Below are 27,312 nucleotides of genomic sequence, written 5' to 3'. Positions count from 1 at the left end.
TGGTAGCAGAGAGGAGGGAACAGGAGCGTGAAGGTATAGCAGAGATTGTTACTGTAGAAATAATGAAAGGGTTAATGTTGGGAAGGGGCAGCCCCACCCAGGCCCCTAAGCACTTTAGAGTGAGGCGAGATCTATTTGAAGCACTATGATGGGCCAGGGGGGAGGGGGCAGGGAGGATGGTGAGTGGATCACCTCCCAATACAAAATGACCCCACTCCAATATGATCAAATATAATCAACCCACATAGTATAGCGTAGGGCACGAGCAGCAGTGCTTTTTGCGTAGATATTAGTAAGCCATAGGTATAAGGAAGGCCTGTGCGGTAAATGCGGCATTGTATGCACTAGGCCAAAATCACGAAACTATTTAAAACCCTAGCCATGCCTGAGCTCCCATGTGGACAGACCACACCCCCAACCACCACGCCTTTTAATTGTTCTAACAGTGTTGCAAAGATGTTCGAGAGGAATGTACCCTACAAGACCGCAATCACAGACCCGCGCCTGGTGTGCATGTTATCTCACACTGGTCAAAGTATGTCCTGGACCATCCCCAGGCAACCACGAGTTAGAGCCCATATAACTGACTAAAACTTAAGACCCCTGAATTCCCTGGCGCTGGGTGCCCTTTGACCACCAACACCAAAGTAACAAGTCCTGAGATGTTCAAAGAGGATGGACAAGGCACATTGTTGAAGCGGAAACCGTGTGATTTGTATTGCGAGGTGCGGGGAGGGATACATTATAGTTCAAAACGAAGGTGGAGACCTTGGAGATGGATGGCGTGGAAGGGAGTGAGTGAAATGTGTGTGTGAAGGTTAGACTGCCCCAGAACCTCCATTGTGCCTGTTTTAAGGCCTGCCAAGTGCACAGTATGAGTGATAAAGTAGTCATATGGTAAGAGTATAATTTATTTGTTTTCTGACTTTCAATGTGAGAAGAAGACGATCAAACGTGACAGAAAATGGACGGATTGGGCTGCAACCAATGTCCTGGCATCCCTTATGGGGCTAGCAGATCCTGTATAGGCGCTCGCCAATGCAGGACTTTACCCTATTTATTACGTCATGTATGACAATGTTTTTCTTTATAAGATTATGATTGTACTATTTTTCGGCAGAATGTTCTTAGCAGCAGAGTTGTTTGCTGTTGCTCTCATCTGCATGTGATATTAAAACTTGTTATCATTACAAGATCGACCTGGGCCTTTCTTCCCTGCATTCTCTCTGGGGTGGTGAGCGTTCAGTGGTTTGCCTTCAATTTTGGTGCCAAAATGTGGTTTGCTTTCAATTAGGATCATCTAAAAAACAGGATCATGCCTGTTTTGGGATGACCAAAAGTCAAACACAGCACATGGCTTAGCTTCAAGCCTCGCCCCCCAAAAATCTTCAGATGTGATAAAAGAATCAGAAACATACCTTGAACTTGGGTAAAATGCTGTAAACTGTGGAGTTGCCTGTCCAATCTTATATTGTCTAACGATCTCACATGAACATGAATTTTCTTCACATGAGCTTCCATAGTTGTTGTATTCTTCCCCCCTGGCAATGATAGAAGGTTAGGGTTTCAACAGCAGACTTTAGCCTGCAAAAATTGTTTCTGTAAGTCTGAAAAGAAGATTGTCCTTCTGGGTTATTATTGCCCGATTGCTCATGCTCATTTGCGTATAAAAACGGTGTACCTTACCCATATACCATGAAATGCCAGGGCTTTGCATAACTTTTTTTGGCGTACTCAATTCTGTCCTGTAGAGACCGCATTAAATCACATTTTGACATTTCTGGCTTATCCCACAATTTCCTGATTTAGGTCATAATGATTGCATAATGCCCATTGATTCTTGCATATAACTGATTTTATGCTTAAACTGTAGCAAAAAATAACTCCCATGTGTGCATAAATCTCAGTTTTCTTGGATTTTTCTTTATTTCTTTCAGACGTCAAGTGCTGTTGAGGATCACAGATCTCAGAAGCCCATCAGAACCTTAAACACAATTCTGAGGAATGTCAGGTAACTCTGGACACTTCGAACAGAATGTGAAGCTGTGAAGGCTGTTTTATTTGACCTCTTGCTGTGGTGCTATTATTCCTACATGTTTGTTGGTCCATACCACAAATACTTTCTTTTACAAAAGGCATCCAGACTTGCTGCATAACTTATATGTTAACATTATGTCCAACTGCGATGACAGATAACATCAAAGTACATTTATAAACCGTGTTCTCTCAAGTGACCATAGAAAATCATATTACACTTGAAAATTAAACGTTTGTTGGTGGGAAGAAAAATAGCATTTTTTTGTTAAAGTTAAAATTCGCATTTGTATAGTGTAGCTGGCAAGATTGTGGAGTACTTTTTGTACTAACACCCTACTTGCACTGTTAAGGTCATTTACATTGCAAGTCATGATTTTAGTATATGTATTTATTTTGAGTTTTCTTTTAATTTAAACATTTGAAAATCAATAAATATCAGATGGTATCCTCAAGACACCTGGCAAGATTAAATGCAAGAGAAGATGGGAGAAAAGCAGGTTTTCAATAGTTTGATGAAATGTGTCTCAGAGAAATTGTGCCAGAGAGTTCAAGAGACTGGCTTTCTGATTACAGCTTTTCCTTCCACGGATAAGGCTAAGAAGTGAGGAGGGTCCGTTATGTTCAGACTGGGAGATCAAAGTAAACCTGACCATTTTTGTTAAAGTACGACAATAGCAAGGTAGAATGTGAAAAAATATAGGGCTTGATAACGAGTGTGTTTGAGGAACGGCATGAAATAATCCAACTTTTGCCACGGTTCGAAGGTTTGCATTGAAAAGGTAGTGCATTACACTTCTTCAGTATTCCAAAAAGAAGAAGCCTAAGGGGAGTGTTGCATGATTAGGCACCTTGAGGAGAGGGGAGGATTGAGGGTGACTATCTTGATAGGTGTAATGACCACATTGGGGCCTATTTGTCTAAGTTTAAAACAGGCTTTTATGGTACCCAAGGGTCAGGAATGAGACTGTAACAAAATTATTTCAGACTCTATTGTATTTCAAGACCAGCAAGTCATATCATGCTTTAACCCGTTCGCTTCCTACGCTGCTACCAGCAAATGTAACCAAAATACATTTTCCATGAGTACATGGGAAAAAAGAACCAAACGTTAAACCGTTGTAGTCAACCATTGGCAGTGCAGCCAACCCTTAAAACTACTGCTGTCTGCAACTTCATTTAAAGTCTTACCTCTTGCATGCTCTTTGTATATTCCGTATGTATTGAGGATGTTCCTTTGGGCATTGCTGTGTATAGGGAGAAACTGTCACGGGTGGGCCCTTGTCACTCAGAGTTTCCTGTTTCTATAGGGTCATTCAACCATGCTCATTGCAGAAGTCTGGAAACGGTAGAGCCGCATCCTGGTCTGGGGATCAGTTGGTGAGTCTCCTTTCTTCACCTTCAGCGCCTGTTTTAGCTTTCAGGCATCTCTGGTGGGACTTCACTGTTTGATTGAACCATGCCACTCTGTATTCATGGCATCTCTCTCTCTGGCCGGTGTGATTGCGCATGCATGCACTCCAGCAAGCTCACCCTGGTGCCTGCTTCATTCAATGTTATACTGTGTTCTGCAAGTGCATTTGGCGATGATCTCTCATTTCTAGCATTATTTGGACATGTTTTTCCAGCAACAGTGACAGCTGTTCAGAGTCTTCGTTACCTTTTTTGCCACACTGTACTGTTCTTCAGTGGAGCAGGGAACACACGCGCCAACCTCTGCATCCCAGGGCCTGTGTTGCAAGGCCTCTTCCCTAGAACAAGGTTTCTTTCCTATTATGAATACTTCTATGAACCAATCGTTTCAGAAGGGTGTATCAGAGAAAATGTTAATGATGTCTTTGGGCCTCAGGCCCTCTATTAAGCCTATTTATTCTGCCTATGCTGCCTCTAGACAGCTGCACCACCACCAGGGCTACACAAGGGAATTCCACTGTTTTCCCCTGACCCCTACTGAAGTTAGGCACAGTATCCATAGTGGCTAGAGCACCAAGATAAGGAGAAGACGTGATTTCACCCCCTGGATCTGAAGTGGACTTTTGTCCACTAATGAGAATTTGGGAAGATTATTGTTCCCCCTTCTTCCACTTAACAGCAGATCTATCCTCATAGCACTGATTTAAAGAAGGACAGCCTTATATTAGGAATCCTATGTCTATGAGAACTGAAGTGAGCCACAAGTGGGCAGTGGCTTACCCCCCCTCCCATTCACAACCCTTCTTCATTGATTTGGCTAAAAAAATGTGTGCTGAGTGACTCCTCAGTCATTGCCTCCTTGTGGGCCTCTCCATCTGATTCTGAATCCGATTTCGCCCCTGCTGAATATGGTGGGCAGCCTCTCCTTAGCAAGAGACCTAAGAATACTGAGGACAGTTCCCTTTTATCCCAGATTGAGCACCACATCTCGTCTGAAGGGTGCCCAGCTGGCCTCAAAGCAGTGTATATCCAATTTTGGATCCACACAAGCTTTGATAAATGAGCTAGCAATAAAGGGGATGCGGAATGCCTGCATTCTATTAGCCGAACAAGACAGTTCTGAGCCCCAAACACGATCTGGAGATGCTGACCTTCATGAACAGGCAGTTGAGGCTGTGAGGGCTTTTGTTCCTGGCACTCCTTGGAATTAAGCTTTAAGAAATGACGCTCCGTGAACAGCAAAACGCTCTGGCACTGTCCTTTGGTGCCTCCTACCTCCACTTCGGTACCTGCATCAGCTGTGGCGGATAGCTTGGATTCGTCTCTCTGAGCAGCTCTTTATGGCATCGTCAGCTTTAGAGCCGATACCCTCAGAGCCATTGGCACTGGTATGCCCAGGGCTGCTAAATCATGCTATGGTTTGACTCTGCAATTATGCAATGCCTCCAGGACCACCCAGTTTTGGACGGTCCGAGATATATTTGAAGAAGCATAAATAGAGGATGAAGATGAAGTTGTAAACAGCGGGGGTTCAGCCATTGTCAGGTGTACCACACTCTGAAGGGCCAGATGAGTTGTTGAATCAAATGTCAGCTGACCATTTTCTACAACTACAAAAAGATTTGAGAAGACCAGTGGCCTTGGCACCACCTTAGACTCAGAAATAGGGAGGGGATCCCAGTTTCAGTCTGGGCCCTACCTGTGGCTATTTCAGGGCTGTGGTGGTCAGGGTAGAATGCACCTTAGGTTTATCAGCCTGCGAGGAAGCACCTTCCCGTACTATAATAGACGTGTTCAGCCAAAAACACTAAAGATGGCATTGCTTCCCTTTAGTGGCGCTTTAACAGACACATTGATTCCTGTTTGGTCCATACCCACCTCCTCTTCTTATCAAAAGCACATAGCCCCCTCCTTTTAACATCACATCCCTCCCCTGAGAGTTTTGTGATTCAGGCCGCCACAGCCGGTTCGAAGTCTGCAGCATTTCCAACTGTTCCTCCCAACAGTTAATCCAAATTATTGGATGCTTTAGGGTACAGAGTTTTTGCTGCAGGGAATTTATGTAATGTATCCATGTATTTATTTATTTATATACAGGAAGGAACAATGTTCTTTTGATGACAAAAGAATGTACAATAGATAAGAAATCAGATTTGATGGGAAGCAGTGAGATTTTTACAAGGGGGTGAGTTTGAGTGGCATTCTGATCAGATTGTGTAGGGGAGTAAATGCAACAGTCACCAGGGATAATACAAGGGTGAACCTACATAGATTAAGGACACCTACATAGATTAAGGACAATCAACATTAGACATTTTTAAGGGCAGGTAGGCAGTACAGCTAGCTGTGTTAGGGATGTGATGAAGTGCTACAGCAGAGGTAGAGAAAGTGAGGGACAGAGGCGGGTTAGAAACAAGGGACAAATTTAACTAGAAGGCAGATGAGAGGTAGGTTAAAAGGATAACTTAGAGGGGAGATGGGTAGTTCTGTTTCTCGGATGTCCAGGGAAGATAATTTCATACAAGTGGAGCAAGAAGAGAGAAAGAGCAGAAGCCAGATGAAGCACAGGGAGGGCCAAGAATTAGCTAGAGGAGGATATATACGGTGGTGCCTTATAGTGGATAGATTTGTGAACCAGGACAAGACATTTAAATCTGGCTCTGTTTTGCATAGTCAGGCATCGTGCTTGGTGAAGATATGAGGAAGAAGATGTAAAGTGAGGGATTTCAAAGAGTCCTGGTAGCAAAGTTAATGATCTTGTTGAGAAGAAAGAAAGCAATGCTGGGGAGACCACAGAGAATTCTGGCATAATAGTCCCATTTAGAGAAGACAAGAGTGGCTAAGCGATGCCTGTCTGTGTTGAAAGGAAGGAGGTGTCTGATTTTCCTAATATGTGGGAGGTTGAGGGAAGCTGGCATTGCATTTTTGGAGATGAAAGTAGAGATGGTGTGAGAACGTTCATAGATGATGCAGAGGTTTCTTGCTGAGGAAGAGAAGGGAGAGTTTCAGGTGGGAAATGGATAGGCAGGGGAAGAGATGTGAGAGTGTATTTGGCAGAGAAGAAGAGCTCCTCTTTTTTGGAAGAGTACAACATCAGAGATTGCAAAGCCATCCAATATTTAATGGTAGAGAGACCGTTGGAAATGTTGATAGAGAGATCAGAAAAGAGAAGCAGATTTGGGTGTCCTCAGCAAAGAGCTGGTACAGGAACCCAAAGGAGGAGATTAGTGCCCCAAGAGCAGAGGTGTAGAGCGTAAATGGGGCGGGACCCAAGACAGATCTTTGTGGAACACCACCAGTTACAGGAATGATTTGAGAGATGTTGGTGTTCCAGGAGACAAAGAATTGGCAAGGTGCCAGGTGGGATTGAATCCAGGCAAGGGCTGAATTGCGAATTCCAAGAAAAGGGAGAGTAATAAGGAGTTCAGAGTGATCAACAGTGTCAAAGGCAGTGGGCAGGTCAAGGCGAATTAGGATAGAAGATAGATTGGAGTGCTTAGCAGAGGCGATAAAGTTGGAGACATTCATGATGGCAGTTTTCGTGCAGTGACAGGAATGGAAATATGCCTGTAGTGTCATGAACTACAGAACACGTCCCTTTTGGACATCCTTTTCCTTGTCCCAACGGGGCGTGCACTCCATAATACTCCCAACATGGTCGTCCAGCGTGAAACCCCTTTCTCGCTCCACGCGCTGGACGTAACGTATTCTATTAATAGACCATGCCTTCCGCGGCTCTGCTCGTCTCAGTGCTATTGCAAGTAGCGATCCGACGTGTGTCCCGTAGCTCACGGTATTGTTTCCTTGTACCTGTCTATCTACCCGTTCCTTGCCCCTTCCTTTTCTCCTATTTCCTGGACTTGTGTGCTAGTTGCACCTTTCCTAGTTCCTCGGATTCCTGGATCCGCGTCCCGGAAACTGAACGCACTCTGGAGTCGGAAGAGACTCGGGCAGCCTTGTTCAAAACCAGGTCCGTCCGCAAGAAGGCAGCGACCAAGGACTCCAGCAGAGAACGGACCCAGGTGAGAAGGGGGGAACTCCTTGACAGTTTGAGACGCCACCTGACCAAACTCGATAGCGACATGGAAGCCGCCGTTCAGGACCTGATGCGTCGCATGCAAGAACTATCAACCGAGGTACAAAATCTAAAGGCGGAAAACGCCGCACTCAAACAATTGGTCCTATCCCGGGATTCAGCCACAAAAGAAAGCGTCTTGTTGGGCGGCATTACAAATACAATGGGTCGGCAAAAACCCTTTGTGGATTCCTGGATTCATGTTTGGTCCACTTTACAGTTAAGCCTTATTACTTTTCGACTCCCAGGGCTAAGGTGGGTTTCATAATTTCCCACCTTTCCGGGAATGCCTTAACCTGGGCTACACCCCTCGTTAACTCCGGCGATGCCCTCCTAGATGACTATGATGGGTTCATACAGGCCTTTAAAAACATGTTTGATCGCCCTGAGCAGGTCCTTAGTGCCCAGGAACGTCTGTTAGACTTTCAGCAGGGTTCCCAGGATATGCTCACTTATGTGACCCGATTCAAACAACTGGCCGAGGAAGCTGATTGGTCCTTTGAGGCGAGTTTCACCCTGTTCAGGAGAGGACTGAATGATGAGATTAAGGATGAATTGGCCAGAGTGGCTCGACCAAACTCATTCCAGGCACTAATGGACCTTGCCATGCAAATAGACTTCCGTATCCAGGAAAGAAAGGCTGAAAAGAAGAAATCCAGGGTAAATTCTTCCAAGGTGTCCTTGAGAGCACCGTCAGAACGGACACAAACCCAGGCTCAGTCACAGAACCAGAACCCATGCAGATAGGAGCCTTCCGTGGACCCATATCCCCGCAAGAAAGGGTGAGAAGGATTCACACGGGGTTGTGTATGTATTGTGCTTCGGCCGAACATTTGGTTAGGGAATGTCCTCTAGCCCCCCCTCGGCGTTCGGGAAACGCCAGCTCCCGATCCTAGATGGAGCAGAGCTTCGGGAGAGAGATGATTGCTCCACATCAATTCCATCCTTGAACTCTCCTGGACAAAACAAATTGGTCATACTACAGGCATTTCTATCACCCTCCAAGAGCAAGACCTATCCCATTTTGGCCTTGGTAGACTTCGGAGCTATGGGGATCTTCATTGATCATGATTGGGTTGCTAGTCACCAGATTCCGTACGAGACACGAAGTACCGTGCAGCCTGTGGAAGCCATTGACGGAAGACCCCTCACTTTAGGGCCCATAAGCCTGCAGACCAAGGAGATCCAGCTCTCAATAAATCATCATCAAGAGCTTGGTTCGACATCATTAAGTCAGCCCACTACCCCATGATATTGGGTATGCCCTGGTTACATAAACGCAATCCGTATATCAACTGGACAGCAGGATCACTATTCCTAGGCTCAGAGTTTTGTATGTCTCACTGTCTATTCCTGGAACCTTCATTAACACCCCCTAAAGAACCGCATAAAGACCAAGAAACACCACTCATGGTTTCCAATATCATACAAGTCCCTGAGGCCTACCAAGGTTACGCTGATGTGTTTTCGACTGCCATAGTCCAGGCCTTACCCCCACACAGGCCTGAAGACTGCGCAATAGAAACGGAACCCTCAGCAGTGATTCCCTTCGGCAGGATGTTCATGTCATGATGCATACCTCCGGGCATCCAGACCACGTCCATCAGCCCCGGGAGCAGGCATCATGTTGCCTTGAGAAAACCCAACAACCCCTGCTAGGGGCTGTCTGGGTTCAGTCCTGGCGCCTATGGCGCCAGGCTCATATGGGACATCAGTCCTGGCGCCTATGGCGCGAGGCTCATAGGTGCACACTTACCTGATGCAGACCATGCTGCAAGAAGATCCAAGCCCATGTGAGGCCTGGAAGGGACTACTTTAGCTTAGGGACTATTTTGTTACTCGGGTGTGGTCAGGGAGGAATACCTACCTGGGACTACTTTGGAGGCTATTTAAACCACGCCCGAAGAGCAGCACACGCTTCGCGTTATTCTGCATCCAGCAGCATAACGTTCACCGTGCCAGCAGCAGCATCCAGCCTTCTGCCACGCCCGCCTCGAACCTGGAGAACCTAGAAAGAAGGAAAGAAGCAAAGGTTAGAACAAGAGTATTACCTGATTTCTTACCTGATTCCGGATTCATCGCATCTTCAAACCTGAGAAAAGACTTTGTTTTAAACGCGTCGCATCGCCAGCAGCAGCGCCGCGCCATACTCACCGTTCTACGCAGCATCTCTTCGATCCGGCGCTGTCTCCATCTTTACATCGCCGAATCCCGCACCTAAGGGGGACAAGAAACAACAAGGTGAGCAGAGAGAACAGACAGAAACCATCTCTTCAGCCGCCATATGCTTACCTGATTTTACCGCCGGAGGTATTATTCATCAGCACGCCACATCTTTTTATGCCGCACCTGTAAGATAAGGAGAAAGCAGCAAGTTTAACCCTTGGCATTATTTACCGGACAGTGTTGGGTAACACAGACTTTTACCGGAGCGCTTTCAGCTGTCAATCTTCTTATCGGGTCAAAGCTGCAAGATAAAAAGAGGAATTGGACAGGAGTGAATTCCAGACATTTTGAACTCTTACGAACTATATACTTACGGCTCTTCGCCAGGACCTTTTGGAGTCAGGATTCGTCTACAACTCTTCCAATATCTTTAGGCCAGTGAAGTAACTGGTCATCAACGCGCCCCTGCGTGCTTCGCAGGATGGAGGGCTCATCCTTCAAGAATATAAGGTGAGATTGCTGAGAGGGCACTTCAGAGTTGATTAGTGGGGAGGACAGTGGGGGAGCTATCACTTGAATCCGCAAGTGGCTAAATTCATCTCTCCACTTGTAGGAGAATATTTCTACGGGTCAAGCAGACAAGATTAGGAGGGCAGATCCAGTCAGTCATCGCTGCACTACGCATCACGTGGGTGGAGGCCGCAGCAGTCTGGGTCCGACCGACGTCCCTGTGGGTGCCAGGTGAGCGTAACAGAACGCGAAGCCTATCTACAAATCCCCACCCGGGCGTTATGGAAACTTCAGAAACCGACCAACTGGCCCAACTATTGGGGGAACTTAGGGCGGAGGTTCACTCCGCTCGCCAAGAGACTAATGCCCTCAGAAGAGAACTAATTGTATCGAAGGAGCGCACAGATGATCTCGCTAGACAACTGCTGCAAAATCAAGCTGGACAAGCACCCCTACCTGGTTCCGGGGGAAATCCAGCTCCTGTGTTATCGAGTAACCCTGTGCAAATAAACCTACCAGGAAATATTCCATTAGTTCCACCCGAACGCTTTGCCGGAGATCCCAAAAAGTTTGCCATGTTTATGAACCAATGCCGCTTGCACTTTTTATGCAGACCAGGAGCCTTCCCAAACGATCAAGCCAAGGTAGCTTTTGTATTATCATATCTCAGCAGCAGTGCAGCTGATTGGTCAATTCCACTAGTTACTCAGGATGACCCAATTCTTCGGGATTCTCAGGGCTTTCAAACGAGCATGGAAAAACTATTTGCCCGGCACTCCCAAGGACAGGCCCTGGATAACGAACTTTTGTCCCTACGACAGGGTAACCAGGATCTGCTAACCTATATCGCAACCTTCAATAGATTGATAATGGAAACCGGATGGCCTGAGGAAAAACGAATTACATTGTTTCATCGTGGTCTTCGGGGAGAACTTAAAGACGTCTTGGCTCAAGTTGTGAACCCACCTCAGGATTGCGCAGAGTTTATAGACTTAGTGGTCCAGCTGGATCATCGACTACAGAATAGAAAGGCTGATCGAGCTAAGTTCGAAAATCGGGTATTGGTTAAATCCAATGTTGCCCCTAAAGGAACAGATACATCAGAACCTATGCAAATCGCGGGGCTCAAAATACCCTTAACTCAAAAGGAAAGGGAAAGAAGAAGACAGATGCAATTGTGTGTGTACTGTGGAACCTCAGGACATTTTCTACGGGATTGCCCTATAAAACCACCCAAGAAGGTGGTAGGAGTTGCTGATAAAAGCCCAAAAGAGCCTGATTCGGAAAACGACCACGCCCGACAAGCGTAGAGGTCCGCTTGCCGAGCTTAAAGAAGGACACTCAGACCTTGCATCTGATCATACCAATGGTCCTAATTGATCCTAGACAACCCTCACGTATGCACGCAGTAAGGGCATACATTGATAGCGGGGCCGTAGGGAACTATATGGACCACGAATTGGCTTCAAGGATGAATCTACCTCTTTGCAAAAAGACCACTTCGGATGTCATCACCACAGTCGATGGAACTGAAATTGCCTCTGGGCCTGTAACTCATTCCACTACAGAGATGACACGGTTGCGTCAAGATGCGCATCGAGAGACTATTGTGTTTGATTTAATCAAAGCCCCGCAGTTTCAAATAATACTGGGGATGCCGTGGTTGGAAACACATAATCCTTGTATTGAATGGCGAGAGAAGAGAATAACCTTCCTGGATTGTGCACACACCTGTTACCCGGAGAAAACCCCGAACAAAGGCCTGGCCACAGTCATCAACCCAATCGTGCAGTTACCTCAGGAGTATCAAGAATTTCAGGATGTTTTTCAAAAAGAACAGGCCAATACATTACCACCTCACAGATCGTACGATTGTCAAATTGACCTCCTACCCGGTGCACAACCCCCATGCAGTAGAATCTATGCCCTCACGGAACCTGAAAATCTTTACCTATGGGAATACTTGGACCAATACCTGGCTAATGGCTTTATTCGCCCTTCCAAGTCTCCTACATCCTCAGCTTTGTTCTCCGTGCCAAAAAAGGAAGGTGACCTTAGAACGTGCATAGACTACCGCACACTAAATCAGATTACAGTAAAAAACCGGTACCCATTGCCTCTGATCCCCGAATTACTAGACAAAGTAAAGGATGCTTGTATCTACACTAAGTTAGATCTCCGAGGGGCATATCATCTGGTACGTGTAAAGAAAGGCGACGAATGGAAGATGGCCTTTCACACCAGTACGGATTATTCGAGTATCAGGTGATGCCCTTCGGGTTGTGCAATGCACCAGCAGCCTTCCAGTATTTTATGAACAATGTTTTTCGTGAACTCATTGACGTCTGTGTTGTCGTATACATAGACGATATCCTTGTGTACTCCTCTTCAGAATCAGACCATGTTAAGCACGTACGTGCAGTCCTTGAGAAACTACGCCAGCACAAGTTATATGCAAAATTGGAAAAATGTGTTTTATATGTTACGGAAGTTGAATTCCTTGGATTTATCTTGACTCCAAAAGGAGTCCGAATGGACTCACGAAAGGTGGAAGCAATTCTCAAGTGGCCATCACCTAGTTCAGTTAAAGGGGTACAAAGCATGCTCGGATTTGCCAATTTCTACCGCAGGTTCATTCCGGACTTCTCACATGTTGTACATCCCATCACAGCACTTTTGCGAAAGAACAAACGTTTCTTGTGGACCGAAGAGGCTGAAAAGGCCTTCCAAGAGCTGAAAGCGAAATTCACGTCTGCGCCTGTCCTAAAGCATCCACGCCCAGAGCTCCCATACATAGTGGAAACTGATGCATCCAGTTTAGCCATGGAGGCTGTCCTGTCCCAGAAGGATCCTGAAACTGGTCAACTTCACCCAGTGGCATTTTGGTCCAGAAAGTTCCCGGCACCCGAGTTAAACTATGCGGTTACCAATAAAGAGTTATTAGAAATCAAATCCGCCTTTAAGGCTTGGAGACCCTATCTTCTCGGTGCCAGACATACCATTACTGTAATCACCGATCACCGGAACTTGCAGTATCTAAAAACAGCCAAAGCCCAATCATCGCGCCAACTTCGATGGGAATTGTTCTTTGCCGAATTCGATTTTGTGATCACTTATCGACCAGGCTGTAAAAATGGCAAGGCAGATGCCTTATCCCGAATAGGAATGGAAGAAGCATATGCGAACCCGGAACTGGTGCCTATAATTTCTGAACAAAGAATTCTTGGCTTAACTACTTTTCAGACACTAGAAGAAATTCATTTAAAAATCCAACAACTCTTCAATCCAGCAGCCCTGCAGGACTGGGTAAAGAAAGGGCCGGATTACTCAGTCATCAATGACCTACCCTACTATCAAGGACGACTATTTCTACCACACAAGGAATTACAGGAACTTGTCATCTCCAATTATCATGATACCCTAATGGAAGGTCACCCAGGTATCGCAACAACCGAAGCTAAAATTAAGAGACAATTCTGGTGGCCCACCTGGCAAAAAGATATAAAGTCATTTGTGATGTCTTGCGGCATTTGCGCCCAAAACAAGAGTCAGAAGAAAAAACTAGCTGGCCTTTTACAACCTTTGGATATTCCACCTACACCATGACACACCTTATCTTTAGACTTTATTACTGATCTACCTCCATGTGATGGATTTAACACCATTCTAGTTATCGTGGATCTTTTTTCCAAGATGGCCCACTTTATTCCTTTGAAGGGATTACCTTCTGCTTCAATTCTGACCAAGGAGTTCCTCGAAAACATTGTTCGAATACACGGGTTTACTTCTGTATTGGTCTCTGACCGAGGTAGTCAATTCATTTCACATTTTTGGATGAAATGTTGCCAAATTGGCGCATATCGACGTAAGGTTATCAACCAGTCACCATCCCCAAACCCATGGTCAGACGGAGAGGACCAACCAGACCCTTGAACAGTATCTTCGTTGCATGCTTCACCAGACCGAAAGAAATTGGAAAGAGATTTTATGGATTTCCGAATATGCATACAATAACTCTGTACATTCAGGAACCGGACAAAGCCCCTTTTATACCATATATGGACACCACCCTCGAACCTCAGAACTCGATTCGCCTCAGCACTTAGAAATGCCTGCAGTTAGTCATTTACATTCTACTATTACACAAGCCTTCAAGGAAGCAACAGAACATTTGAAGCAAGCAAAAGAGAAATACAAGAAAAATGCTGGTCTACATAGAAGTGAAACTCCACAGTACCAAATTGGAGATCAGGTTTGGCTAGCTACAAAACACATACCTCTGAAAGGAACTCAGACTTTTAATCCTAGATATTTGGGACCTTACACCATTAAGGCCATTATCAACCCGGTGGCCGTCAAACTGGAATTACCCTCCAATATGCGAATTCATCCTGTCTTTCATGTTTCACTTTTAAAACCAGTTCAAACAGGAACAAGATTAACCAAACCACCAGATCCTATCTTGATAGTGGAGAACCTGAATTCGAGGTGAAAAACATCCTGGACTCCAAGGTGGTTAAATCAAAACTTTTTTACTTAATCGATTGGAAAGGTTACGGGCCACAGGAAAGGTCATGGGAGCCTAGTGACCACGTTCATGCACCACAATTAGTGAAGAGATTCCATTGGGACTTCCCAGACAAACCAGGACCAAGGGGAGGAACGACTTTAGGAGGGGCCTTGAGGGGGAGTGCTGTCATGATGCATACCCCCGGGCATCCAGCCCACTCCATCAGCCCCGGGAGCAGGCATCATGTTGCCTTGAGAAAACCCAACAACCCCTGCTAGGGGCTGTCTGGGTTCAGTCCTGGCGCCTATGGCGCCAGGCTCATATGGGACATCAGTCCTGGCACCATAGGCGCCAGGCTCATAGGTGCACACTTACCTGATGCAGACCATGCTGCAAGAAGATACAAGCCCATGTGAGGCCTGGAAGGGACTACTTTACCTTAGGGACTATTTTGTTACTCGGGTGTGGTCGGGGAGGAATACCTACCTGGGACTACTTTGGAGGCTATTTAAACCACGCCCAAAGAGCAGCACATGCTTCGCGTTATTCTGCATCCAGCAGCGTAATGTTCACCGTGCCAGCAGCAGCATCCAGCCTTCTGCCACGCCCGCCTCGAACCTGGAACACCTAGAAAGAAGGAACGAAGCAAAGGTTAGAACAAGAGTATTACCTGATTTCTTACCTGATTCCGGATTCATCGCATCTTCAAACCTGAGAAAAGACTTTGTTTTAAACGCGTCGCATCGCCAGCAGCAGCGCCGTGCCATACTCACCGTTCTACGCAGCATCTCTTCGATCCGGCGCTGTCTCCATCTTTACATCGCCGAATCCCGGCACCTAAGGGGGACAAGAAACAACAAGGTGAGCAGAGAGAACAGACAGAGACAATGGGCCTCATTACAAATCGCTCGGTATGGAAACAATGGTGGCGGTAAACCCGCCGCCACCGTTGTTTCCATGCCGGACGATCACAACTCCTGCAGGCGGGAGGTGATGTTCCAGCCCGGTCTGACCTGGCGGGTTTAACACTGCCCGCCTGCAGGCGGACGAGGAAACACCGGCAGCATTACGAGATGCTGCCGGTGTTTCCATGATCCCCATTCCCATCGAGTCCCATAGGACTCGATGGGAATGGGGATTAACACCATTCTGCCTCCGTGATTCCTGGAAAACCGGGGTCGTAATGCCCCGGTAATTCCGGGAATCACGGAAACGGAATGGTAATACGAGTCCGGCGGTAACCAGGCGGTTTTACCGCCGCAGTTACTGCCGGACTCGTAATGAGGCCCAATCTCTTTAGCCGCCATATGCTTACCTGATTTTACCGCCGGAGGTATTATTCATCAGCACGCCACATCTTCTTATGCCGCACCTGTAAAATAAGGAGAAAGCAGCAAGTTTAACCCTTGGCATTATTTACCGGACAGTGTTGGGTAACACAGCCTTTTACCGGAGCGCTTTCAGCTGTCAATCTTCTTATTGGGTCAAAGCTGCAAGATAAAAAGAGGAATTGGACAGGAGTGAATTCCAGACATTTTGAACTCTTACGAACTATATACTTACGGCTCTTCGCCAGGACATTTTTGGAGTCAGGATTCGTCTACAAATCATCCAATATCTTCAGGCCAGTGAAGTAACTGGTCATCAACTCGCCCCTGCGTGCTTCGCAGGATGGAGGGCTCATCCTTCAAGAATATAAGGTGAGATTGCTGAGAGGGCACTTCAGAGGTGATTAGTGGGGAGGACAGTGGGGGAGCTATCACTTGAATCCACAAGTGGCTAAATCCATCTCTCCACTTGTAGGAGAATATTTCTACGTGTCAAGCTGACAAGATTAGGAGGGCAGATCCAGTCAGTCATCGCTGCACTACGCATCACGTGGGTGGAGGCCGCAGCAGTCTGGGTCCGACCGACGCCCCTGTGGGAGTGAGGTGAGCGTAACAGTTCATCCTTTCTGAACCCGAGAAAAAGGCCCTCAAAGAATACCTGGATACCAACCTTGAAAATAGCACCATAAGACCTTCAAAATCTGCAGCAGGTGCTTCGTTATTCTTTGTTCCCAAAAAGGATACCCAGGAACTCAGACCCTGCCTCGATTATCGTGGCCTAAATCAATGCACCCTCAAAGACCGATACCCACTACCCTTGATTTTGGATATCCTGAAAGCCGTAAGAGGCGCGGTAATATTCACCAAGTTGGTTCTCCGGGGTGCCTATCATTTGATCCGTATCCGGGAAGGAGACGAGTGGAAAACCGCCTTTAGAACACCCTTTGGCCATTACGAATACCTGGCCATGCCCTTTGGACTAGCTAATGCCCCGGCAGTCTTCCAACGTTTTATGGATAAGGTGTTCTCTGACATGTTGTTCCTCTTCGTTATTGTATATCTGGATGACATATTGATCTTTTCCAAGGACCCTCAAAAGCATGAAGAACACGTAAAGGCAGTACTACAAAGACTCCGTGAACACCAACTCTTAGCCAAACCCGAAAAATGCTTGTTTCACACGTTACCTCTGTTCACTACCTAGAGTTTATCCTTAGCCCAGAGGGAATTGGTATGGACCCTTCAAAGGTAAAGGCTATTCTGGCATGGCCTGCTTCCACGTCCGTGAAACAAGTTCAACCCTTCCTGGGGCTTGCCAATTTCTACTGAAAGTTCATATCCACCTTTTCCGAGATTGTTCAACCAATCGTTGCTCTCTTAAAGAAGGACACCCCTTTTATCTGGTCCACACAGCAAGACACAGCGTTCCAGCGTTTGAAGACCGAGTTTACACAAGCTCCTATCTTAGCCCAACCCGACATAAGCCGACCATTTCTAGTGAAAACGGATGCCTCTAATTACGCCATAGGAGCAGTGTTGAAACAGAAATTAGAAGATAAGCTGGAACACCCCATTGCTTATCTTTCACGAACCCTGACTCCGAGTGAAACACACTACTCCGTCCTGGAAAAGGAATTGTTAGCCATCTGCCAAGCCTTCACTGAATGGTGGCATCTACTTCTAGGAGCTAGACATCCAGTCCAAGTCCGTACGGACCATCGGAATCTTCAGATTGTGCAGTCATTGGAATGTAGAAATAGTCGTCAGGCGCGTTGGGCCTACTTTTTTGGCCAGTACCAGTTCCACATCACTTATGTTCCTGGATCACGTAACCTGATTGCTGACGCCTTGTCTCGACATCCTGACTACGTAACCACTGAAGATAAGGCATATCCTAAGATGTTTTCCCCCACGATCTTCGTAGCTCAAGCAGTCAACCTCCTGGAAGAAATCCGAGCGCAAACCCAATCCTCTGAGTTATGGAAGGATATGTCAAGGAAAAATCAATGGAATCTAAGAGCCAAGGAAGAATATTTATTCAAGGACAATGCACTGCTCATTCCTACACAGAAATTACAACAGAAAATAATAATTCTCCAGCATGGCGTCTGGCATGGATTCACATGCTCATGAATATTCCCCGTCGTCAGGCTGGGAATCCTCGGTAAAGAAAAAATCAGTATCAGTTTCGTTTCTGATCTGTCTTTCTTAGTAGTAACCAATCACTGATCTCTGGGTCATACTGCCCCCAGCCAATGACTGCCCTATCCCTAAGCCCCGCCTCCGGCAGCCATCCTCAGATTTTTACAGCACGCTCAAGTGTTGGGAGTCCTCGTGCTTTAGCTCTCAAGTTTTTTGCTGCGTTTTCACGCTTTTTCAGGAGATTTTCTCATTTTTTCGGTTTAATCGAGCCTCAAGCTCCACCGTTTCTACTTCCGACAACGGGGACCCGTTTCGGAATTCTTCCATGCCCCTCAAGGCTGAAGTTTTCCTCGAGTTTACACTTCTTGGAGGATTCCGGAAGATCTGCGGCCTACTCAACGGACATGGCCCAGGACAAGGGAAGCTCGACACCCGGATCCAAGCTGTTCAGGTGCTGCCCTGGATGCGGATTGCAAAACGTTTTCAAGGAGGACGAGCATTCGTGATGTCTCTACTGCCTTCATGAGGACAAGGCGCACGTGGAGAAGGACTGTGCGTTCTGCAAGAACCTTTCGGAACGGACCAAACAAGATCGTCGTTCCCGCCTCGCCGCCTGGCTTGAGAAGGGCACAGCAGGTGAGAAGGCGAAGAAAAAAGTCTGAGCGGGCTTCTAAGTCCTGTGAGGGTGCCCCGGCAACGGGGGCCCAACAGAAGGCCAAGCACCGCGAGTTCACGGGCACCGGGAGCGCCGAAAGGTCAGGCTCTTCGGTTGCCAGGCAGGGCGCTACTTCCCCGGCATGTTCGACCACGAGCCAGCGCTCTGGTTCGGGGAAGAGGAAGTCCGAGAACCCGGGTAAGCCGCTGGAGCGGACCCGGTCGATCTCAAAGGGGGTGGGAGACGCTGACCCTCCCCCCAAGGCGAAGGCCCAGGACACACCTAAGGTGGTGAGGGCTTTGATCCAGCCGGCAAAGGCCTCTATCGAAGTGGTCGCTGCGACCCTGGCGAAGCCGGCTGAGACTACGCCAGTGGAAACGGCCTCTGGGCCAAGAGTATCCCTGCCACCGCGGAGGGAATCCTCTTTTCAGCCCATAGTTAAGACCCCCATGAAGTCCCCGGCGGAAAAAGAGGGGTGGGGGCCGGTGGCCATTAGAGACTCGGAATCAGCCTCTGAGGAGGAGCTGGTGGAACCCGAGAAGGGCCTCAACGAGAGGTCCATAGGCCTCAACGAGAGGTTCGAGAAGGTTCGATCCCAGGGGGCAGTCCCTGCTGACGTGATCGAAGATAGCGACAATGACGATGAAGAGGGCCCAGTGGAGCGGCCATCCCGTCCGTCGCAGCCATTACCCGATCCCCAGGATAGCTCGGCGGCCATTTTGTTGGTAAACCAATCCTTATGTACCGTGATAAGGACGAGATTACCACGGACCCCGACGGAGGATCCAGAACCAGGCCCGTCGGGAAGCCCTCCGAATAAGCGGAGGAGAGTCCACCCCGCTCCACCCTTCGTGCCTGCTAGACCTGTGGACCCTGCATCCCCCTCGCCGGACCCTAGAGAGGATACGGCGACGGATACAGCGATGGGGACGGACGATGATGGCGGCGATGACACAGCGGACATCCCGTCATTACCCCCCCCGCGGGCTTCCCCAGCCGATGAAATTGGCTCTTTCCACGCCATGATAACCAGGGCATCTGAGCTCTTCCAGCTCTGCTCTGAAGAACAAAAAAAGGAAGGGTTTCTGTACCAACGACGAGAGGCCAAGAGGAAAACGGTCCTAGCGGTGCCTTTGCTCGACGACATCTGGGACGAGGGGCTTGCTGTCCTCAAGAACCCTTCCACGACACCCGCCAAGAGGGACAGGTATGAGAAAAAGTACCGAGTCCCCGATGCCGCCCCCTTGTGCCTCAGGGCCAAGCCCACGCCGGACTCTGTCGTCTCGGCAGCGGCTAAGAAGAAGGCAGCAGGTGCAGCGGCTTCAACTTCTTCCACTTCCCCGCTGGACAGCGAGGGCAAGAAGCTGGACTTCATGGGACGATGGGTCATCTCGGCGACGACGATTAAGGCGGCCAATGCCTTAGCGATCGTGGCCCGCTACGACAGGGAGCGCTGGTTCAAGATGGCTCCCCTACTAGACTTCCTACCTGATGACAAGAGGGCGGAGGCCCTAGAAATTCTGCAGGAGGCGAGGTGGCGTCGGATCACGCCATAACGGTGGCAACGGACATTGCCGATACTGGATTTCGCCAACTGGGCAACAGAGTTTGCCTCCAAAGACGAATTTGGCTCAAGGCGACAGACTTTCGCCAGGACGTCCAGACCAGAGTGTTGGACATGCCGTTCGACGGCAACAACCTCTTTGGTAAGGGGGTGGACGAGTCTCTACAAGCCATCAAGACCGACTCGGAGACGGCCCGGGCCTTAGGGGTGCTTCAACAGCGACGGCCCTTTCGGAGCTTCGGAGGCAGACAGGGTGCCTCCAAAGGATCCAGCGGTAGCTCCTCCACCTACTGCCAGGCGGCCCGCTCCTCTTCCCAGGAGGCCTACAGAGGTCGCGGCAAGCAAGGGGGATCCCGCCGGCGTCGCCAAGGAGGTCAAAGCGGTAAGGCCGCCGCCTCCAAGCAAGACTGACCCGGCCGTGTTGTCGGGCCCCCACAGAAGCACCCCGGTGGGGGGCCGGCTAACGAAGTTCGTCAGCGTGTGGGAGTCCACCTCCACTGACCGTTGGGTGTTGGACATCCTGGCCAACGGGCACTCGCTGGAATTCCAAAAGAAGTGCCCTCGCATTCCTCCCGTGGCCAGGAAGGAGAATCACGTCCCTCAACTGCTGTTGGAGGTAGGGGCGATGCTCAAGAAAGGTGCCATTGAGCTCGTCCCCATGAGGCTCTGGGGATCCGGAGTGTACTAAAGGTACTTCCTCATCAGAAAGAAGACAGGCGGTTGGCGCCCAATCCTGGACCTGCGTCGGGCGAACAAATACATCAAGGCGCAGAAATTCAGGATGGTCACCCTGCAGCACGTACTGAGACAGTTGGAGGAAGGTGACTTCCTATCGTCGTTGGACCTGGAGGATGCTTACTTCCACATCCCCATTCTAAGACGGCACAGGAAGTTCCTCAGGTTCGTGGTTCAGGGACGCCACTACCAATTCAGAGCCCTACCGTTCGGATTAAAGTCGGCACCCAGGGTTTTCACCAAATGCCTGGCACAAGTGGCGGCGCGGCTGGGCCTGCAGGGGATCCACGTCTACCCCTACCTGGACGACTGGCTAATCCGGGCAAGGCCAAAGGAAATCGCCGTCGAACACACGGCGAGGACCATCCGGTTGCTCACGGAGCTGGGGTTCGCCATCAACTTCCCCAAGTCCCACCTGGTCCCATCGCAAGTAGCACTGTTTCTGGGAGCGAAGCTAGATACAGTGGGGCAATTGGCCTCCCCTTTAGAGGAGAGGACCAAGACCATCCTGGGCAAGGTGCGGCGCCTGTTAGCCACGGACGTGGCCAGGGTGAGGTCCATCAAGTCCCTTCTCGGGATGATGTCCTCATGCATCTATCTTGTACCCCTTTGCAGACTTCGGATGCGTCCACTACAGGAGTTCCTCGACGCCCGCTGGTTTCAGGCGTTGGGCTGCTTCGAGGACAGGATCCCTCTCAACGAGGAGTTCCATCGGGCGATCCTATGGTGGGGCACCCGTGCTCACCTCACTACAGGCACAGACTTTCAAACCCCGGCGTTTCAGGAGACGGTGACGACGGACGCCTCTCTGGAAGTTTGGGGGCCCCACACCGGAGATCCCCTCTCCCGGAGGAGAGGTCTCTTCACATCAACCTTCTGGAGCTCCGAGCAGTGTTCTGGGCTCTCAAGTCGCTCCTTCCGTCTCTCAAGGACAAGGTGGTGAGGATCTTCACCGACAACACCACCACGATGTTCTAAATACGGAAGTAAGGGGGCTCCAGATCCCCAGCTCTATCCAAGGAGGCCCAGGATCTGTGGCACTGGGCCGTCGCCCAGGGGATGTTTCTGGTTCCCTTCCACTTGGCAGGAATAAAAAACACCATCGCCGACTCACTCAGCAGGGAGCTGCACTCGTGCCAGGAGTGGGAACTGCGCCAGGATCAAGTGGATCGGCTCTTCCAATGATGGGGCAAACCCCAGATCGACCTGTTTGCGACGGCGACGAACTCCATGTGCCAGAGGTTCGGCAGCAGGTTCCCACAGCCGAGGAGCATGGGCTATGCTTTCTCGTTCCCCTGGGACAGCCTCTTTCTATACTCGTTCCCTCCGTTGCTGTTGCTGCTACGCCTCATCAACCGGCTCAAGTGGTCCAGGTGCAGGATGATCCTCGTCGCACCGGCGTGGCCGAGGCAGATATGGTTCCCGGACCTTCTGGACTTGTCAAAATCCCCACCAGTCAAGCTGCCGGCGGACGCGGATCTTCTCTCCAGAGAAGGAGGCGCCATTCTCCATCACGACCCACAGTCGCTGAACTTGCAGGCCTGGCTCCTGCAGCACTAGAGTTTGGAGGGTACGATATACCGGCTGATTGCAGAGAGGTTCTTGCAAAGGCCAGGGCATCCTCAACTCTCAAGTGTTACGGTCATAAATGGAAGAGGTTCTCTGTCTGGTGCCGTGCACAGAAGATTAACCCTCTGCGGATTACGGCCCCTCAAGTACTGCCGTACTTACTGTCGCTGGCCAAAGCTGGACTGGCTCACGCCTCCATCAAAATACATCTGGCTGCCATCTCCCGATATACCAGGACTACGGGACGGGCGTCCTTGTGGTCTCATCGCCTGGTGAAGGAATTTATGAAGGGACTATTCCATTCGTTCCCGCGGGTGAAGGCTCCTGCCCCGGCGTGGGAGCTTAACGTGGTGCTGACCATGCTCATGGGGGCCCCATTCGAGCCTATGCATTTGGCGCCTTTGAAGTTTCTGTCATGGAAGACAGCGTTCCTTGTGGCCATCACCTCCGCACGACGAGTGGGAGAGATCCAGGCCCTATCTTGCAAGCCTCCATACTTGACTTTTCATGACACGAGGGTGGTGCTGAGGACGCACCCCTCCTTCATGCCCAAGGTGCCGTTGGACTTCCACCTCAACGAGCCCTTGGTGTTACCAGTTTTCTTCCCGTCGCCTTCGATGCCGGCTGAGAGGACTTTGCACTCGCTGGATGTAGCTAGATCGCTGAAGTTCTACGTGGACCGCACAAAGAGTTTTCGGAAGACGTCACAACTGTTTGTGAACTTTGGGTCTGTGAATCAAGGGAAGGCTCTCTCGAAGACTTCCATTTCCAGATGGCTCTCCGGCTGCATCATGCACTGTCACCGGTTGGCAAACCGACCGCTGCCCGGCCGTCCGAGAGCCCATTTGACCAGAGCGATCGCTGCTACCACGGCGTTCCAGTCTGGTGTGCCCCTGCTGGACATCTGCAGGGCTGCTACGTGGAGATCGACACACACCTTCACAAGATTCTACTGCGTCGATCGGGACTCCAGGGAGGAGTCCAGGGTCGGCCAAGCAGTACTGCGCAACCTGTTTGCCTAAGGTGAGCCTGGTGAGGAGGTAAGAATTGCTTAATGTTGAGTTTGTATGTAATGCTTAATGTTGAGCCTTTGCCACCTCCCGTGGTTGTGTATGTGTATACTGCTATGTATTCTTTTATTCATGAACATGTGAATCCATGCCAGACCCCATGCTGGAGAAGGAACAAGTTACTTGCCTGTAACTGTTGTTCTCCAGCATGGGTCTGGCATGGATTCACATGCAAACCCTCCCGCCTACCCCTCTGCGGCTCTTCACTTGGTCATACTGCCACTTGGCGTGCTACCAAATCTGAGGATGGCTGCCGGAGGCGGGCTTAGGGAGAGAGCAGTCATTGGCTGGGGGCAGTATGACCCAGAGATCAGTGATTAGTTACTACTAAGAAAGACAGATCAGAAACAAAACTGATACTGATTTTTTTCTTTACTGAGGATTCCCAGCCTGACGACAGGGAATATTCATGAGCATGTGAATCCATGCCAGACCCATGCTGGAGAACAACAGTTACAGGTAAGTAACTTGTTCCATCTCTATCATGACACACTTCACTCCGGGCATCGTGGCATCACCAATACCCTCCGTTTTATACAGAGACAGTTCTGGTGGCCTAAGATGAAGACTGGCGTACAGCAGTACGTCCAAGCTTGCGTTGTCTGTGCTCAAAATAAGCATGATAACAAGAGACCGGCGGGTCTTCTACTGCAACCAACACTGACAACTAGGCCATGGGAATTCATCGCTAGAGACTTCATTGTGGAACTACCACCATCTCGAGGATACACTACTATCATGGTTACCATAGACTTGTTCACTCATATGGCTCATTTTACGCCCCTCAGTAAACTACCATCCTCCTCCCAACTAGCTGGAATCTTTCTGGAACACATATTCCGCCTGCATGGACTTCCTTCCAAGATCATATCTGATAGGGGACCTCAATATGTCTCACAATTCTGGAAACATCTCTGTTGAATTCTGGGAATTCAACGTACCCTCTCTTCAGGGTATCACCCCCAAACCAACAGAGCCACAGAACGTGCGAATCAGACTCTGGAACAGTATCTTCGATGTTTCGCCACCAAGGTCCAGAATGACTGGTCTCTCCTGATACCCGTTGCTGAATTCGCCTACAACTCCGAACATTCAGCGCTCAAAACCAGTCCATTTTATTGTAGTCAAGGGTTCCATCCATCAGTTTTACCCTCTGTTCTTCCTCATTCTACACTGGTACCTACTGTTGACTCCTGGATCGAAACCCTCGTCAACATACACTAGGAGGCCAAGGAATACTTAGAGAAGGCCAGAACGCAGACCAAGAGATATGCGGATTCCAAAAGAAGACCAGGCCCCTCTTATGCAGTCGGTGACCAAGTATGGTTGTCATCAAAATTATTACCCCGACATCTACGACCAAACAAATTGGCTCCCCGGTACTATGGTCCATTTCCCATCAAGGAAATTATTAACCCCGTCACATACCGGATCAAACTACCAGACTCCTGGAAGAAAATTCATCCAGTTTTTCATACCTCCTTATTGAAACCCTACATTACATCCTCCCGGAAATCCTGTAGACCTCCTCCTCTGCTGGTCGACAACCAACTGGAATATGAGGTATCCCGGATTTGCGATTCCAGGTATAAACAGGGCCAGCTTCAATACCTGGTTGAATGGAAAGGATGCCCTCCTAGTGAAAGAACCTGGGAACCTATTTCTAATATCAAGGCCCCTCGGTTGCTCAGAAGATTTCACCTCATACACCCGGGCAAACCTGGAGGAAAGGGTCTTCGGAGGAGGCATGCTGTCATGAACTACAGAACACGTCCCTTTTGGACTTCCTGGTCCTTGTCACAACGGGGCGTGCACTCCATAATACTCCCAACATGGTCGTCCAGCGTGAAACCCCTTTCTCGCTCCACGCGCTGGACGTAACGTATTCTATTAATAGACCACGCCTTCCGCAGCTCCGCGCGTCTCAATGTTATTGCAAAGCGATCCGACGCGTGTCCCGTAGCTCGCAGTATTGTTTCCTTGTACCTGTCTATCTACTCGTTCCATGCCCCTTCCTTTCCTCCTATTTCCTGGACTCGTGTGCTAGTTGCACCTTTCCTAGTTCCTCGGATTCCTGGATCCGCGTCCCGGAAACTGAACGCACTCTGGAGTCGGAAGAGACTCGGGCAGCCTTGTTCAAAACCAGGTCCGTCTGCAAGAAGGCAGCGACCAAGGACTCCAGCAAAGAACGGACCCAGGTGAGAAAGGGGGAACTCCTTGACATGTAGGGGGTCTCAAAGGTTGTGGATGTCAAAGAGATGTATAAGACGTTTGCACACAACCCTTTCAAGTACTTTAGAGTAGCGCAGAAGAAGAGACATAGGGTGAAAGTTTGCCAGTAGGTTCGGGTCAGATCTTTTATTTTTTTATGGGGGGGAGGGCCGTGGTAATTTTTTTAAACAGAGGAAGGCAAGCCGATTCAAAGGACAGGTTGAAAAGTTCTACAAGGTGAGAGGCCACTAAAGGGGCAAAAAGCTTGACTAGCTGAGGAGCAAGAGAGTCTGGTGGGGGTACAAGAGGGGTTAGCCTTCATCAATAGAGATAGGACTTTTTCATTTTTAGTGTGACTATGATGGTAAAGTAGGTGAAGTGTAGAATGTAAGAAGAGAGTTTGTGAGGAGGGTCAAGAGAGAGTCTCTCATTTTTGACATTTTTGAAGCAAAGTATTTAACTAGGTCATTAGCTGTGAGAGTGGAGTTGATAGTCATAGGTTTAGGAGGAGTGAAGAGTGAGTTTAGGTTGCCGGCGAGGATGGTTTGAGCCAGAGTCAATGATGGTGAGGTAGAATTCAATTTTTGCTCTATCAAGAGAGGACTTGAGAGGGTTCAGGGCAGAGAGGTAAAGTTGCAGGGGCTCATGTGGGTACGCCTCCATTTGCACAGCAGCCAACACATGTCTGTGCAGTGACAGCCATGAATGTGGTGACCCATGGTTAAGGATGCTGAGACTTAGGGCTCAAAGGCAAAGCTCTCTGCCTTTTGTGGGACCCAAATGGGTGAAAACACCTGATTTTGATTTTGGTGGGTGAAAGCCCATCAACATATATGGGCTTGCAAGGGGCTTGGCGGGTGAGAGAGCTGCTATAATGGTGGGTGACACCCAGCAAAACTGTGAGTTGAGGTATAGAAGGGTAGCAGTGGGAAGTGAGAGGAGAATGAGTCATATACTAGGGATTGGAAGCTAGTGAAGGCAGAGTTAGTGGAGGAGGCATTTAGCTCTGAGAACCCTGAATGCCTCATGCTCATTGGCTCACTATTCACATGCATTGTGGGGAGAAGTGAGCGTGGCAGGCACATAGGACCATTTATAAGCTGGTCCAAGACTGCAAGGACAATTCCAGGAATATTTTTGTGGTATATAGAGATTCCACTAACTGTATGTGCAGAGCAGTGGTATTCTTGGACAAACACTTCAAACATTATGCTCAATGTTCATTCCAAATGACCGGATATGCTGTTTCATGGCACTGATCTTTTTGGGACCAAAGTGGATGAGTCTGCAGACACTCAAGGATTCCCATCATGCAGCAAGATCCTTATGC

General features: G+C 48.9%; 1 protein-coding gene across 2 annotated transcripts in view; it reads left to right on the top strand.

The window, feature by feature from the left end:
• The window catches only part of IQCM (IQ motif containing M), a 1,823,621-nt gene that overhangs the window by 1,113,094 nt on the left and 683,215 nt on the right, over positions 1-27,312 (top strand). For both annotated transcript variants that reach the window (XM_069631255.1, XM_069631254.1), the window contains exon 7: positions 1,938-2,011. In XM_069631255.1, the coding sequence (XP_069487356.1) occupies positions 1,938-2,011 (74 nt within the window). The remainder of the gene's footprint in view (positions 1-1,937; positions 2,012-27,312) is intronic.

This window comes from Ambystoma mexicanum, chromosome 6q (genome assembly GCF_040938575.1).
Source record: "Ambystoma mexicanum isolate Mex_15411 chromosome 6q, UKY_AmexF1_1, whole genome shotgun sequence".
Lineage (NCBI taxonomy): Eukaryota > Metazoa > Chordata > Amphibia > Caudata > Ambystomatidae > Ambystoma > Ambystoma mexicanum.
This window is presented reverse-complemented; position numbering and strand designations above follow the sequence as displayed.